Source organism: Dasypus novemcinctus, chromosome 5 (assembly GCF_030445035.2).
Source record: "Dasypus novemcinctus isolate mDasNov1 chromosome 5, mDasNov1.1.hap2, whole genome shotgun sequence".
In the NCBI taxonomy this organism is placed as follows: domain Eukaryota; kingdom Metazoa; phylum Chordata; class Mammalia; order Cingulata; family Dasypodidae; genus Dasypus; species Dasypus novemcinctus.
Window position 1 is genome coordinate 158,807,163 of NC_080677.1, and position 18,201 is coordinate 158,825,363.

Genomic DNA, 18,201 nt, shown 5'->3' on the forward strand with positions numbered 1-18,201 from the left:
CACCTGTGGGTGTGGACCCATTATAAGAAGCACCTTTTGAAGATGTTATTTTTAGCTAAGGTATGACCCAATCAAGTGAGGTCGGTCTTCATTCAGACTGACAGAGGCCTTAGAAAGTGCCAGAAGCCGGGAATCACAGAAGTGCTAGGGGAGAGGACATCACCATGTGAAGAAGGCAGCAATAAATACAAGCTGAGGGGCCCAGGATTGCCGGCAGCCAGCCCCAGAATGTTCAGGCTGGGAGGATGCAGGTCTGGCTGATATCTTCATTTTGGATTTCTTCTAGCTGCAAACCGTGAGCCGGTTAATGCCTGTTGCTTAAGCCAACCTACTGGGCGGTATTTGTCACAGCAGCTTGGCAAAACAAGACTGAGAATTGGACGGACTCAGAAATTAACCACCCCTCCAGGCTCTTTTCACTGATAAAAAACCTTAGGCTAGAGGGGTTTAGTTACTGGTCTAAGGACACACAGCCAGAGACAAGCAATGTCAAGGACTTTAATTAAGCCCAGGGGTCCTGAAGCCCTAGCCGTGCATTATTTTCATTTCACCAGCCTGCCTTTCGGGTGAAGTTGTCAATGTTGGCAGAATCATGACACCCTAATACTATAACTTGTTTTATGCCTTTTTAGTGAAAACAACAACTAGGTATCAAATTATTTCAAAAATTATTACCAAAGGGCTAAATATAAGGGACTTATGCTCTACCCCCATCCAAAACCAATTTTAAAAATTGAGGTGAGAGTATTTTGCAAAAATTCAATGCGTTGTGTGATGCTTTCAAACACATAAAACTTCCTTTTGCAAATATTATTTGATCAGAACTAAAGCCATAACTGATGATCCAAAGATGGTACTCCGCACTGTGATTTTAGACTCCTGCGAGGCATGTAAGCAAACCAAAAGGAGGGAAAAAAGGCATCCTGGACACAACAAGCTAGAGGATTTTGTGCAAAGAGCAACAAATAAAAATTCATGTCATGACATGGAAAAAGTTGCCTCTAAATGAGTTGAATCCTAAAACGATTATCATTTATTTTTACATGGTGGCAGGAAAATGGCTTAGGAAATCATGTCTAGAAGATGTGGCACCGTCCCATTTGTGCTATTTTTAGAGAATATCCGACTTTGATTTGCCTGTGCCTCCTTTGGACCATGCTGGATCACCAAGGTAGAAGGAAGTGTAAGCAGGGATGCACCCACTGCGTGCGCCAACAGCCAAAAGAGAAAAACAGAGGAAGGGAGAGACAGAGAGAGTGCACGGGAGAGACTCCCTCTATTGGAGTCATCGAAATGGTGTCGCAGTAAGCTGTGAAGGCAGCACGCTGTGCTAAGTGGATGTGAGAATAATGCTATGTACGTTGACATCCAAGTATTTATATCCTGCCTCTTTGCAGAACAGATGTAAAGCAGCTACTGACAAAGGACATATCTAAGAAAGCCAGTGAGATCACATTAAACAAATGCACCACACTAATGAAGGATGTTGTTAATGTGGAAAATGTGGGAGGGGTAGGGAGAGGGACATATGGGGAACCCCTATATTTTTTATGTAACATTTATGTAATCTAAGTATGTTTAAAAATTTAAAAGTATATTCCAAAAAAAAAATAGAATTACAAAACAGGACTGGGAAGAAGAAGACTAACTACTCCTCCATTTTAATTCTACTATCTCCAAACCAGGACAGTATGTCCTGCTCACTTGAGAATCTCTGCTTTTAGATGGGAGGCCACCACATCCTAGGAAAATCACTTTGAATAGGACTAAACATCTTCTCAAAATATCTAGAAGCGATTGTTTTTCAGCCCTAGAAACTGATGACATATTTCCCTTTATCCAAGTAAACAGCCAACGAAAACCAAGAATTAGGAAGCCACCAGCCTGCCTTGCCTTTGACATGTGGTCTCTTGTGTAGGTAACGTTTGTTTCTGATTAGCACGCCTGGGCATAGGGACAAAGGAGAGTCATCCTGAAGCTGTATGTTTATATGCTCTGCAAACCTTTGAGAATGTTTACGCTTGGGAAGTACAGTTTCAATAAATGAATTCTATTTGCCAGCAGATGCGAACCGCAAGACTGGCTTCATTTCAATGTTACTAAACACTGCTCTACCAAGAGTGTCATTGAGCCAAATGGAAGTGAAATGCCACCTCTCTTGAGGGGGGCTCCCAAGTAAACAAGCCAATTAAAAGTGATTCCCTGCTTCTAAGATAGCAACCCTGCGGGAGGGAGTTGTAAGAGGGAGATCAGCAATTCTGATGTCAAACAGTCAGAAAAAGAGCTGCAGGGAGGCCCAGCTCCTGGTCGCCAGGAGGGGCTGCTTCGGGTGGTGCACTACATCCTTCCCATTTGGAGAATGCCCGAGGATCCAAAGTGCCCTTTCCTGTTGCCCTAACCAGCTGGCCGGCCCAGCCCAGCCATAGCCCCAGAGGAACATCTACTCACAGCATTCATCTGTGGCTGAGGGGGTGGGGTGGGGGAAGCCACTTTTGTCTTTCTTCACTGCACCCCAAACAAATTGGCTTCTGCTTTGAGAGTGGGTACACCCTGAGAGCTTAATTCAGCTCGTTCCCACAGGGACATTAGGATATGGAGCTAACAGACTGTTTCTTCTCCAGAGGCGGCTAACCTAGCAGCTCTACTGTTTTGAAAATCCTTGGAGAACACCATCATGGTCCTTTGAGCCAGAATGTGAGCCAAAGACCCCAGAGGCCACCCCAGGAACAGAGCAGGGGACTTTGTCTGGGGCAGCTGGTGAATGGAATGGCCTGAAGAGCCCCCAGCTGGTCTGTCGTTGCTGCTTGGTGGCCGCGGGCCATAGCAGAAAGTTAGGGCGATGAGCCAGGCACTTGAGTGAAAAACACATGTATTTCACTAGTAATAAAAACATGTTTTCTGGAACAGTCCTTTTTGACTTCAGATGAGACAGTTCAGAACTTGGTCCCAAAGGCAGACTGGTAAGGTCAATAGCACAGGTGTTGGCACAGTGCCACGTCCAGCGTGCAGAAGGCATGGCATACCCAGTGCGGTGCTATGTCCACCGTTTAGGCAGTGTGGCATACACAGCGGTGTACACCATTCTACTTTCACATGAGATACCCACAACACGTTCCACAAGTTTAGTGATTTCAATTGTTCAAGTTCTCCTCTGTCATCATCATTTTCTCCCAATTCTTGAGCAAAGGATGCTATCGTTAAGTTCAGTCACCCTGCCAACCACCACTCCCCTCCCTCCCTCCCCCCTTTTTGCTCTTGAAATTCACATACTGGCCACTTTAAGGACCAGACACTTGTCTCACCAGGAGAAAGTTCTTCAGGTAACAAATCACAACTACAAGACTGAAAGTTTCTCCAAAAGCCTGCAGAAGTATCTTATGAAACAATGAATTTTCTGTTCCATTTCATAGCCTGAAAGCTATTTGTTTTCGTTTTCTAGGCTGCTCAAGCAAATACTATGAAATGCGTTGGCTTAAACAATGGGAATTTATTTGCTTACAATTTTGAGGCTAAAAGAATGTCTAAGCAAGGCGTCATCAAGGTGATACTTTCTCCCCAAAGCCTGTGGCGTTCTGGGGCTGCCTGCTGGTGATCCTTGGCTCCTCTCTCATGTGGTACGGCTCATGGTGGTGTCTCCTGGCCTCCTGACTTCCAGGTTCAGTTGACGTATTAGAATGGTGCAGAAGGAATTGCAGTTTCGGACCATGAATTTTAAATCGTTATAACTAGGCTCAAACATATGTTTACTAATCAAAATAGGAACCATTACAATCAACATGTTTTTGCCAAAGAGAAATAAGTTTGTTTATTTCTATAGAGTAAAAATCTGTGCTTTGGGATTCAGCACACTCTTGGAAAGCATCTTCTGCATTCTGCTGGTTGTGAAAGCGTTTTCTCTGCAAAAAGTTGCCGAGTTGCTTGAAGAAGTGGTAGTCGGTTGGTGAGAGGTCAGGTGAATATGGTGGATGAGGCAAAATTTCGTAGTCCAATTCGTTCAACTTTTGAAGCGTTGGTTGTGTGACGTGTGGTCAGGCATTGTGGAGAACTGGGTTCTTTCTGTTGACTAATGCTGGTCGCAGGCATTGCAGTTTTCAGTGCATCTCATTGATTTGCTGAGCATACTTCTCAGATGTAATGGTTTCACCGGAATTCAGAAAGCTGTAGTGGAGCAGATCGGCAGTGACCATGACCTTTTTTGGAGCAAGTTTGGCTTTGGGAAGTGCTTTGGAGCTTTTTCTTGGTCCAATCACTGAGCTGGTCATCACCGGTTGTTGTATAAAATCCTTTTTTTATCACAAGCCACAATCTGATTGAGAAATTGTTTGTTGTTGCATAGTATAAGTAAAGATGACATTTCAAAATGATGATTTTTTTGATTTTCAGTTTTGCTTCAATTTGCTTCAAATGCCAATTGACCATAGAATGGTTGATGTTGAGTTCTTAGCAACTTCTCGTGTAGTTTAAGAGGATCAGCTTTGATGATTGCTCTCAGTTGGTCACTGTCAACTTCTGACGGCCAGCCAGTACACTCCTCATCTTCAAGGCTCTCATCTACTGTGCAAAATATTTTTTATCTTCATAAGATGTTATTGTTTTATTCATTAATGTCCTCATTTTCACATGATAATCATTTAATACTTTATGCAGTAATATCACAATTCCTTTTTTTTTTCAAATTCTACTCAATTTGTTCATTTTTTTAAAAGATATTACATTAAAAAAAATAGGATGTCCCCATTCGCCCCCACCACCCCCACCCCACCACTCCCCCCGCCCCAATAACACTCTCCCCCATCATCATGTCACATCTATTGCGTCTGGTGAGTACATCTCCGGGCATCGCTGCACCCCATGTCCTGTGTTCCACACCATAGCCCACACTTTCCCACGTTCCATCCAGTGGGCCATGGGAGGACATACAATATCCGGCAATTGTCCCTGGGACACCACCCAGGACAACTCCAAGTCCCGAGAATGCCTCCACATCTCTTCTCTTCCTTCCCTTCCCCGCACCCAGCAGCCACCATGGCCACTTTTTCCACATCAATGCCACATTTTCTCGATTATTAACCACAATAGTTCATGAATAGAATATCATTAAGTCCACTCTGATCCTTACTGTATTCCTCCTTCCTGTGGACCTTGGCTTGGTTGTGTCCATTCCACATCTATGTCAAGAGGGGGTTTAGATTCCACATGGATATTGGATGCAATCCTCCTGCTTTCAGTTGTAGGCACTCTAGGCTCCATGGTGTGGTGGTTGACATTCTTCAACTCCATGTTAGCTGAGTGGAGTAAGTCCAATAAATCAGAGTGTAGGAGCTGTAGTCTGTTGAGGTCAGGGCCTGGCTATCATATTGTCAGTCCACAGATTCAAATCCCCTAGATATATCTTAAACCCCAGCACCAACTACAATTCCAGTAAAGTAGCATGAAAGTCTTGTGAAAAGGGATCCCATCTGAGTCCAGCTCCATCATGCAGAAACAGCAGCTCCAAAGAAGGGCCAACTGACATGGCAGTGTCAGTGGAAGGGCCCATCTGCCATGACCATAGAACCTGTGGGTCTCTTTAGCCCTCAAAAGGACCAATACCTGGGGTTGTATCTACTGTATCTGTCTCTGAGACTCTGCTCAGGTATGCATAAAGGCAATCCTTCTGACAACCTCCAGACTCTAATTTTTTAGAGACTCATAGCCATATAAACTCATTTGTCCTTTCCATTTCCCCCTTAATTTAGGTCCAACAGCATTTTTAACTCTGTTATTATATGTAGACAGGGATATTCGGCTGGTCCGCGTTGAACCTTTAATTCAAGGTCATTTTCTAGTTGCATCATCAGCTGGTACTTTGGTAGTGATCCCTTGGTGCCAGGGAGGCTCATCCCCGGGTGTCATGTCCCACGCTGGGAGGAAGGCATTGCAAAACTTCTTGAACCACCACTGCCCTGTATGCTTGTTAGCAGTTCCTGGTCAAATGCGTTGTTGATGTTGCAAGTGGTCTCTGCTACTTTATGACCCATTTAATTTTTTTTTTTTTTAAATTTAATTCCCCTCCCCTCCCCTGGTTGTCTGTTTTCTGTGTGTTTTTGCTGCGTCTTGTTTCTTTGTCTGCTTCCATTGTCGTCAGCGGCAGGGGAAGTGTGGGCGGCACCATTCCTGGGCAGGCTGCACTTTCTTTCGCGCTGGGCAGCTCTCTTCACGGGCGGACTCCTTGCGTGTGGGGCTCCCCTACGCGGGGGACACCCCTGTGTGGCACGGCACTCCTTGCACGCATCAGCACTGCACATGGGCCAGCTCCATATGGGTTAAGGAGGCCGGGGGTTTGAACCACAGACCTCCCATGTGGTAGACGGACGCCCTAACCACTGGGCCAAAGTCCGTTTCCCTTTATGACCCATTTTGAACTCAAATAAGAAAACCACTTGAATTTGCTTTTTGTCTAACATCATTTCTATAGTCTAAAATAAATATAAAATAAACAGCAAGTAATAAGTCATTAGCAAAAAAGCATAAAGCAAGAAATGCACATTAAAATGACGTATAACATAACCACATTTAAGAATGTATTCCAGTACCAAATGGCAAATTTCAACAATACAAAATCGCAATTACTTTTTCACTAACCTAACAGCTTCTTGCTTCCTGTAGTGTTCTCTCTGTCTGAATTTCATTTTGCTTAAAGGACTCTGGTAATAGGATTAAGACCCTTTCCTGACTGGGCTTAATCTCATCAAAAAGCCCTACTTCCAATGGGCTCACCCCCATATGAATGGATTAAATTTAAGAACATGTTTTTCTGAGGTATGTACAGCTGCAAACCACCACATATGTAATGCGCCTGGCAGAGAGAAGGACCCCAATTCACCCTCTTTCTGCCTAGTGAGCCCAGAGGGCCATTGAGCCCTCAGACCAGAGTAACGACATCATAGTTACGGGGTGGGGGGGGTCTGCGTTGTCAGCCCAAAATTGAAGGTGGGGGCCGTGAGTCAATGCAGGAGTGCATCATCCTGAAATGGTGATGGCCAAATTGGAAACTTTATTTCTAAAATTAAAAGGCACTCAATTTACTCCCTGTGAGTAAAAATTTGCAGAAGGATATATTCACCCTTCACTTGTCCTTGAGTCTAGAGTTCAGTTTTCCTCTGTCCTTATTGCATGATGTTCTGGCACAAACTGAGAACGCCTAGGGCAAGTTATCCTAAAATCCCCCTCTAGCCCACAGAGGAATGACTTCCCCTTGGTTTGTCCTGGAAACAGCCTCCTAAGTCCCCTCTGGCTCTTAAGCCTCTTGCTCACCCCCCTTTCTCCACAAACAATTCCTCTGGAAACAGAGCAGCATCGTTTATTCAGAACCCAAGAAGGAACCCTAAATCCTGAGGCTATAAAAGCAGCCAGGAATGGAGTTTCCTCATCAAATCCGAATTCCTCTTGGCTGTGGAGAAAGAACAGCTCTGAGACTAGGATTGTTGTGCAAGAATCAGCCCTTTGACGAAGGCACAGCTGGTGATCCGAATATCCAATATTACAGGTATTATCTGGTTTGCGAGTTAAGCCTAACTGGGCTCACCTCATAGGAATTTTGTTTCCTCATTTCTTAAGATAGGGAAAGCTATCTCATACATCCTGTTGGTTCTGTTTTTCTGGAGAACCCTGAGGGACACACAGGAATTGAAGAAAGAAAATCCCCCTGTTAAAACGTCCCTATGAAGACAGTCCCCAATTAAATAATGGGAACTGCATCCATGCATTCCTGTTGTATCAAATATACGAACTGTAATAGGAGCTTGGGAAAGACGATTGCCCAGGCTTACCCTGGATTTCCGCACACCTCTGCCATAAAACAGCTGCACCATTATCTCTTCTTCTCCACCCTCAACTAGTTGGCTGAGCACATGATTCCTTCCCGAAAGGCAAGGTCTTAAACCACTCTCCCTGCACAACCTTCACCAGGGGCACCAGAGGTGGAGCCCAAAGCTTTCAAAGAGTAGCAGGACGGGCAGCACCTGCCCACTGCCTCCAAGTTGTCAGAGCAGAAGCCCCATGTTTGGAGAAAGCCCACTCCGTCAGCAGCCAACTCTTCCGTAAGTCAGAACATTAGCATCTTTAGAAATAGAATATTCTGACAAGCAAACACATCAACCCTGCTGTCAGCAGCCTTCCATTTTAGAAACCAAGAATTCAAGAGCACCTTCAAAAGGGATGGGCTATGAAATGATTAGGTTCAGTATACCTCACTGCACACTGCTTGATTCACTGTTGTACAATTGCACCTCTATCGGCATGTGCATATTTTCTATCCTGCTGATGAAATTTTCTAAACATATGGAAGATAGGTTTTATTTTTTTACATAAGCTCTTCACAGAGATCTGATAGCCCAAGGAATCTAAGTAAAATTCTTAAGCAAACACAACAGTTAATTAAAGCTGTAGGCGCACCTTTTGTGAAGATGAAATTAAAATCTAACCATCGCAGGTGACTTTCCTCAAAGAGTCCACCTAAAAGTCTGATTCAGAGTATCTATTAAAGAAAACACTTTGTTATTTTTTAAAAAGAAACATGAGTTTAATGAAGAAAAACAATTTCAAAGGAGCATACTTCAAAACACAACCTGTGGGGCAGAAGGAAATCTTTATTACTCAGGGGTAAATTTATAGCCTTAGATGTCTTGATTATCAAATTAAAAATGAAGAAAGACTGGAACCAAGTATTATGAAAAAGAACAAAGGAAGTCAAAGACTAAATTATAAAAGAAAAATTAAAATCAATAATACAGATATTGAAAATAATGGTAAATACATCCAAGAGCTTTTTTTGTTTTTAAAGATCACAACCTCTTATAAATTTAATTAAGGATAAAAAAGGAAAGGCAAAACACACACAATATTAGGATGTGAAAGGAAATAATGGGTAAATTAAAAGTATTATAAGAAAATTCAATAAGCAAATCTATGGTGTCAAATATGAGGAAAATACAAATCACCCAAGAAGAAAGGAAAATTTTGAATAGATTTTTTTCACAGATGAATTAGAAAGTGTTTAAAGACCCAGTAGTCAAAAAGAGCCAAGACAGAAGCAGGCACAGCAGCGTTTGATCTAATCTTAAAGAAGAGAGAACTCAAATTTTTAAAAACCAGTGTTTGCCAACCTACTGTAATGATAATCATCACTCTGTGTATAAAAGGCACTGATTGTTAGGCTCTTCCTGGAAATTCTTAGTCAGGACACAGGTCTCCTTCCAGGTGATTTTTATTTTCAAGGAAATTAGGGAGCTGATTTAAATTTTCACAGGCCAAATAAAAAAGAGAAAACATTCACTGGCATAACTGATATTTAAATCTGACAAAGATAGAAATGATAACTAAAACAATAGGTAAATCTCACTGATGAATATAGATGCAAAAATTACAAATAAATCACTAGCACACCAGAGTCCAGAAATTTATCAAAAGAGTTAGTGCAGTTTGACCACATTGGGTTTAGTCCAGGGATATAAGAATATTTACATATTAAGAATTGTTATCAACATAATGTGTGATATCAAACTGTTGCAGGAAAATATATGATTATTTCAATAGATGCCAAAAAGATATTTGGTAAAATTCATCAGGAATTCCTAATAATAATTTTAAGCAAAACAGAAATAAAAAGAAATTATTCAATAATGATAAAGATTCTATCACAAATAATAGTGAAACATGAAAACCATTTTACTTAAAATCAGAAACTAGACAGGAAGGCAAGCTATAAGTATTATTTAATATTGATTAAACTCTAAGCCTTAGATGATCTAAGTACACACACAAAGAAATGACTGATAGAATACTAGGAAAGAAGATGCAAAACTATTCTTTTTGCTGCTGATAATATATACATATGGCTAGAAAACATTTATCAATGGAAAAACATCCCCTTTAGAATAACATCAAAAACCATAATATAATCAGGAATAAATTAAAAAATAAGGCACAAGTACTAAGTGAAGAAAACTGTAATGTATTATTAAACACTCAAAGCCTAAACAAATAGGAAGGCATATCATGTTTTTGGATGAGAAGACATATATACAAATGACAATGCTCTCAAAATTAATACATAAATTAAGTGCAATTTTAACTAGAATTCCAACTGGGTTTTTAGAGAATAAATTGCTCTGAAGGTTTATACAGACAAACACCAAAGAAGAACATAGAAATGAAGAAAGTGAAGGCAGGACTTGCCTTAATAGGTATAAAAAACATACTGCCAAGCCACGGTTTATCAAATCAGCAGAGTACTGTATAGAAACAGAAACACAGATTGGTGAATGGAATCAAGATATTAGAAATACATTCTATTTTATGTAAGTTTTCATAAATGATAATTCAATACAATGAAAAAAGGGTGTAGTTTTTAGTAGAGCTGGCACAACTAGCTCTTCATCTGGAAGAAAATAAGAGTGTTCCATCTGGCATCAAATTAATAAAATATAAAAAATAAATTTCAGGTGGCATAAAGGCAAATATATATATTTTTAATTTTCAAGAACATTCGGGAGACTAGATATACAATCCAGGGACAGGGAAGAAATTTTTAACGAAGACTAGAAACCCAGATGTCATAAACAAAAAGATATACTTGTTTGAATAGTAAAAAAAATTGTATGGTAAAAGATATAGTAAAAAAGTAAGTCACTGACAAACCGTAAGCTGGAAAAATATAACACAAACTATATAAAAATAAATATATATATCAACGAGTACTTGTTGATATAAATATAAATATATCAATGAGTACTCACAAATTGGAATAAACTATAGAATCACTCAGTAAAAATGGGCAAAACATAAACAAACAACTCACAAAGAGCAAACATAAGCAGCTGGGAAACAAATGTGCAAACATTTAAATTCACCATTACTCAACTCAGGGATATGCAAAGTTGAAATGAGAGGCTACTTTTGCCATCAGACTATCAAATATTTAAAAAGCCATAACACATTGCTGGCAGGGGAAGAGAAAGAAGGAGAATACTCACATATGTCGCTGGTGGAAATGTGGCATGTGAGAGTTTGGGGAAAGCAATGTTGTAATTTCTATTCTAATTTAAAATATATACACATTTGTCCCAGCAGTCTCCCTTCTGGGGATGCATCCCATAGAAATAAAGGCAGCAGTAAATAAGGACATACTTCAGCTTTGCTCATGGTGGTAAAGATCTGGAAACATTAAAGGCTGAGTGCCCAGGAAGAGCTGAACGGCTGAATAAACTATGGTGGCACACTGCCTGGACATGCTCCTTTTGTGAGGACCAATCTAGTGCTATATTAAGTGATGTGAAGGGGCTTTACAAGGAGTCGCTGAGTGAGAAAAAGAAAATATAGAAAAATGTGTGTGAGATATATCCTGTTTTAATAAAACAGTGACCAATCCCTTCAGAGAACCTGGGCTGTTAATACACAGTAGTGGAGGGAAGGGAAAGGGAGCAGATGGGGGAAGTAAGCAAGGGAAGGAAGAGCTGAGAAAGAAAGAAGTTAACAACAACAACAAAAAAACTGCACTAGATATTGACAAGCTGATCCTAAAATCCATATAGAAATTCAAGGGACCCAGAAACGCCAGAACAACCTTGAAAAAGGACACGCACTTTTTATTTTAAAACTTACTGCAAAGCCAAAGTAAGGATGGTGTGGTGCTGGCAAAAAGATAGACATGTCGACCAAGGGAAGAGAATTGAGAGCCCAGATATCACCTATTGACTTTGTGATCATTTGGTTTTCCACAAGAGTGCTGAGACTTCCACAAGAGTACCAAGGCAAGTCATGGGCTAAAGATAATGGTGTGGAACAGGCTGTCCAAATACAAAAGGATCAAGTTGAACCCCTACCTCATACCATGTACTAAATGTAACTCAAGATAGATCAAAGACCTAAATGTAAGAGCTAAAATAATAATAGAACTCTTAAAATCCATGTGATCTTGGTTTAAGCAATGGTTTCTTATATATGACACCAAATGAAAAACCAGCAAAAGAAAAAAATAGATTAATTGAGCATCACCAAAGCGAAAAAAAATGTGCCTCAAAGGACACCATCTAGAAAGTAAATGAAAAGGCAACCCACCGAACAGAAGAAAATTTTTGCAAATCATTCATTCAATAAGGGACTTGTATCTAGAATATACAAAGAACTCCTACAACTCAAAAGACTCAGAACCCAATTTAAAAATGGGGAGAGAATCCAAGTAGCCATTTCTCTTAAGGAAATATACAAATGGACAATAATCACAGGAAAAGATGCTCAACACCATTGGCCATCAGGGAAATGCAAATCAAAACCCAATGAGATACCACCTCACACCCACTAAGATGTCCATAGGAAACAATAACAACAACAACAAAAACAACAGAAAGATAACAACAAGGGCTACTGAGAATGTGGTGAAATTGGAATCTTTATACACTGCTGATGAAACTGTAAAATGGTGCAGCCTCTTTGGAAAAACAGTGGTAAATCCTCAAAAGATTAAACATAGAGTTAACATATGACTCAGCAATTCTACTCATAGGCATGCCCAAGAGAAATGAAAACTAATGTCCATACAAAAACCTGTACACAAATATTCATAGGAACAGTATTCATAATAGCTAAAAGGTAGAAACAACTCAAATGTCCATTAACTGATGAATGGATAAATAAAAATGGGATATTCATACAATAGAATATAACTCAGTAATAGTACTTACACATATTACAACATGGATGAACCTTGAAAACATTATGCTAAGTGAAAGATGCCAGTCACAAAGAACCATATTTATATGAAAAGTCCAGAATAGGTAAATCTATATAGACAAAAAGTATATTAATGGTTGCTTAGGGCTGGGGATGGGGGAGAAATGGGGAATGACAACTAATTGGTATGAGGTTTCTTTTCTGAGTGGGAAAATGTTCTAAAATTGTGATGATGGTTGCAAAATTGTGAATAGATTAACAGCTATGAAATTGTATATTTCAAATGCTTATATGGCATGCAAATTTTATCTCAAAGCTCTTATTTTAAAAATGCTACAAGAGGAAGTGAATGTGGCTCAAATGGTTGAGTGCCCCCTCCCACATGGGACATCCAGCTTGGGTTCCCAGTACCTCCTGAAAAACAAAAGAAATAAATAAACAAACCAAACCAAACCAACAAACACCTCAGGGAAGCCAATATGGCTCAGTGGTTGAGTGCCAAATTCCCACATATGAGGTCCCAGGTTCAATCTTCGATCCCCGGCCCCTATACCTCAAAAAAAAAAAGAAAAAAAAAGAAAAAAGCTACAGGAAAAAAGAACATGTAAAGTGATAACATCTATGCATTTATGTAAAATTATATGTGTGTGTATTTATATATGTATGGATGCAAGTGTAAGCAAAAGAAAAGATTAAGAATAAAACCAAGTCCAGTTATAAGTTATGTCTCAAAGTCACTGTTTCCTCATCTGTAATATACTTCTAGCTATTTCAGAAGGTTGTTTCAATAATTAAATGGGATGATGCATGTAAAGCACTGAGCACAATGTCTGGCACATACTACTCCCTAAACGCTAACTCTTATGATTAGTGATGACAAAGAGGTCCTTCATAAAGAGGCTCGAGTGTCCTTCAGACTTACCTCCATTGTAAAACCTATGACTTTGAAGCACTGCTCAATTAATTCATATTGGGACTTATAGAAACTATTATTCATCATGTCTTGTACTGTTCTGAGGTGGTCATTTTGTAGGTACCTGAAAAAAATATAGAAGGCGGGTAAAACTTCGAAAATTGAGTGGAAAGTGAAACTATTATTTCTGAAAGTGCAACGGTCCGGGTTACCTGGGAGGCTTATCTTCAGGCAATTTGTAATGGGCCAGTTTCTTCTTATCACCCAAACCAGCATAGATGTAGTAAAAAATATGAAAGTTTTTCTCTCCACTGGGAAAAAAAGACATGTCCATATGGTGAGGAGTAAGAATATTTATTCTTTGCTCACACTACTGGCAATACAACTATCAAAATGGCGCCCGCTGAGCATGTCATCCTGGGCGCCCTGCACGCTGGAGTCTGACTTTGTGTGGCTGCCGTCACTGCCATTGTTGACACCGTCCACCTCCACTGAATTCCAGACCCTCTCAGCACTTCCCAGTTATCGCCCAGCACCCAGCAGAGAGGGACGGCGAGGCATCATTCTGGGCACTGGGAAGAGAATGGAGCAAAAGTGACAGAAGTCTCTAACTCCTTGTAGTTTACAATTCAGTGGGAACAGGCAGAAACAAACGCCAATTCACATCTATAGTTTATGCCTGTTGGTGACAAGGGTGTCAGGGACCTGCCTCCTACCTGAGGTTGGCATGGTTCCCCCGTTTTATGGACACGGAAACTGAGGCTTAGAGTCTCCTCCCATCTTGGTGGCTGAACTGGATTTGAATCAGGTCTGTTTGACTCCAAAGCCTACGTCTTTAACCACCTTTTCACTTTGCCTTGTCTCAAAGTCCATGACCTTGTGGTCTCCTGGACCCAGCAGCCTGGAGGGCTGCAAGGTAGGAAGAGTGGGTCACAGGGAAATGGACTTGGCCCAATGGATAGGGCATCCGCCTACCACATGGAAGGTCCGTGGTTCAAACCCCGGGCCTCCTTGACCTGTGTGGAGCTGGCCCATGTACAGTGCTGATGGGCGCAAGGAGTGCCCTGCCACTTAGGGGTGTCCCTGCGTAGGGGAGCCCCACGCACAAGGAGTGCGCCCTGTAAAGTGAACTGCCCAGTGTGAAAGAAAGTGCAGCCTGCCCAAGAATGGTACTGCATATATGGAGAGCTGACACAACAAGATGACGCAACAAAAAGAAACACAGATTCCTGGTGCCTCTGATAAGGATAGAAGCAGTCACAGAAGAACACACAGCAAACGGACACAGAGAGCAGACAACTGGGGAGGGGGGTGGAAGGGAGAGAAATAAATAAATAAATAAATCTTCAAAAAAAAAAAAAGTGGGTTACAGTAAGGTGGTCTCTGGCTCCAGTTGTCCCCAACAGTTCTTGGGCCTTAGTGCCCACCCCCAACTCCACTCAAGCCTTCCTTTTCCTCTGGTATACCTGGGATGGATCGGATGGATCACACTTTCTGTTGGAGATTATATTAGTCAGCTAAAAGGGTGCTGATGCAAAATACCAGAAATCTGTTGGCTTTTATAAAGGATATTTATTTGGGGTAGGAGTTTACAGATACCAGGCCATATAGCATAAGTTACTTCCCTCACCAAAGTCTATTTTCATGTGTTGGAGCAAGATGGCTGCTGACATCTGTGAGGGTTCAGGTTTCTTGGGTTCCTCTCTTCCCGGGTCTTGCTTCTCTCCTGGCTCAGGTCCTCTGTTTTCTCCCACAAGGTCAGCTGTAGACTATCAGGCAAACAGCTGTCTCTCTCCCTGGGGTTTCTGCTGTGTCTAAGGAGCCATCTCTATTCCTCTGTATTCTTCTCCTGGCTTAGGTCCTCTCTTCCCAGCGCTTGCTTCTCTTTCCTCTGTGTGCTTACTTCCCAGGGCTCCCGCTCAAGACTCCAGCATCAAACTCCAAATCAAAGCTCCAACATCAAAATCTTCAACTCTCTTCTTTTGCCATGTCTTTTATCTGTGAGTCCCTACCCACCAAGGGGCAGGAACTCAACACCCTACTGATGTGTCCCAAAGCCCTAATCATAATTTAATCTTGCCCAGGTACAGACCAGTTTACAAACATAATCCAGTATCTATTTTTGGAATTCATGAACCACATCAAACTGCTACAGAGATCCATCCAGCTCTCCTAGGAAACAGGCTCTCCATGCCAGGGTCTCCGCCGGCCCCTCTCAGCCTGGCTTTGCTTCCCCTCTTGACATTGGGGCCATCTGGGTGACTCGGGTCTTTACCTGCCAGGTGGCATTCCCCCTCTCATCCTCCCCCTTTTAAGGGGATTCTAAAGACCCACCTCACTCCACCATCACCGGGCTCCTCTACTGGGGGTTAGACTGATTCCAACACCTCACACCCTAAGGCCTTGCTCTCTTCATCTCTTCATTTCACTTCTCTTTCAGTTAACATCGGACTCCCACTCCCTCCCCAGGAGCTGGCTCAGGAGATGCTAATCGTGGCTCCCAGGCCCTCCTCTGGCTCCCAGCCGCTGTGTGTGAGACCTCTCATCAGTTCCCAGGGCAGCCTCTTTCCCTCTCACCTGCCTTTCCCTCCCCATTTGACAACCTTTATCAGTATCTCAGGACCTGGGGCTACGGAAGAAAGTACCACAAATGGGGGGGTGGAAGGGGCAGAGCTCACCACTGCTGAACGGTGTCGTGCCACAGCTCTGGAGGCCACACAGCTGCACTCAGGGTGGGAGCGCCCTGCCCCCTCTGCCTTCCACCCCTGGCCTCTCCTGGCATCTGGGGGCGGCTGGCCGGCACCCCATGGTGGTCTTAGCCGTCCCATGGCGGTCTCCTCTGTCTTTCTCCTCATAAGGGCACAGCCCCAGTAGATTGCTCCCACCCCCACCCAGTGTGACCTTATTTTAACTGGCCTTACTCCATCTCCAATGACCCTATTTCCAAATAATTCACATTATGAGATATTAGGGAGCAGGACTTCAACACATCTTTTGGGGGGTCAATGGAATATTTTCAGAAAAGGAAAAACACTAGTAAGCTGGTATTTTCACTTGAGCACTGGAGTCTTGTTTTTCCACATGGTGAACACGGAACAGAGAAAGTGCACTTCATGGTAAACATAATCTTAAGTACATTATTTTCTTAAAAGGTAAGAAAGGATTAAAAAACTTCCTTAGGTCTTCTCCTCCTGTACATTCCCCAGTATGCTATCAATTGAGATGGAAATTTTACTTTTCTCCCTTTAGAAATTATTTATTCTATCAGGATACAAAAAAAAAAAAAAGGTAATTCAAATACTCCCAACATATATGATAATGGAGGATAGAACACAACTAAAAGTTTAGTTTGGTTCTTGTTTTTTCTTACCGCGAAGTAATACGACTTCTCTGAATTATATGGCATGGTCTATAATTCCATTTGCTTTGTTCTGATGAAATCACATTGATGGCTCCACGCGTCACACCTTTAATGCTCAGTGATGCAGAGTACAATTTAGAGAAGTGACTCAGAAATGCAGACACACAAATCAGCAGTTTTCTGTTTAATTATCAGTTTACATTTACCGAGGACTGTAATTTGATAAGACCTGGAGATGCTATAGGACATAGAGCAACCTTCAGTGGATAAACCATCAGAATTCAAGAGACTGGAGAAGAAGACAACTACCATGATTGCCCACCTCCTGTCCTGTCCCAAACTACAGCAACACTTCAGGCCAGAAGACAGAAACATGACACACATGCCCAGGGGAGTAGAGGCTCCCGAGGGCTCAGCAGGGTACGATGTCGTCCTCTGTCCCAACCCCAGCTGTGGATCCTCTTGCTTTCCTTCAGAGACCCTCGTGGCCATCTGTAGGAATGCCCTCTCAGGTGGGTGCCCCTGCTCTGGGCCTGGGGACCACCTATGCAGCCAAGACAAAGCCATCACACAAGTGCGGCTCAGCCCACCCATGAAACCTTAGAATCTTTGACAGAGGGGCGAGCACGAAGGCTTGGGAAGCCAACAATGAAGATTTGCATCCTGAAGGCCCTACGAGGTAGCCATGAAACGGTCCCTCTAGAAAATCCCTTCTTTTCGGTTCCCCTCCCTTGCTGAGAGTACCTGCTTACTCTAGGCAGGTAAGTTCATTTCCTATTTTGCTGGGGGACTAGAAACCAATGGGTGGTCAGCAAGCTCTGTATCAAGGCAAAGGAATAAGTTCTCCAGCAGACTGTAAAGCCGCCTTACCACAGGACTTTTAGCTTACTCAGCTTAGATCTCCAGCACCTAACACAGTTCTCAGCACACAGTAAGCACTCAGTAAACACTGGTCAATTGCGTAGATGGATGAATGGATGACTGAATGAATGGGAGAATGGTGGACTCTGGAGGCAGACAGAGACATGGATTCAAATCTCAACTCAAGTTGCCACTAGCTTTTTGACATTAGGCAACTTATTAAAATTCATAGTCTCATTTTCTCGGTTTAAAATAGACAACAGCAAGAAGAATTCCCTCTAATACCACTTGTAGTTGTCACCAGGACCGTGCCTGACACACAGGACTTGCTCAATAAAACCTCCTTCCGCTTCCT

General features: G+C 42.1%; 1 protein-coding gene across 1 annotated transcript in view; it reads right to left on the reverse strand.

The window, feature by feature from the left end:
- The window catches only part of MYO3A (myosin IIIA), a 227,632-nt gene that overhangs the window by 78,098 nt on the left and 131,333 nt on the right, over nt 1-18,201 (reverse strand). The window contains exons 16-17 of the mRNA XM_058297804.2: nt 13,837-13,935; nt 13,634-13,748 (exon numbers count right to left, since the gene is read on the reverse strand). Coding sequence (XP_058153787.1) covers nt 13,634-13,748; nt 13,837-13,935 — 214 coding nt within the window. The remainder of the gene's footprint in view (nt 1-13,633; nt 13,749-13,836; nt 13,936-18,201) is intronic.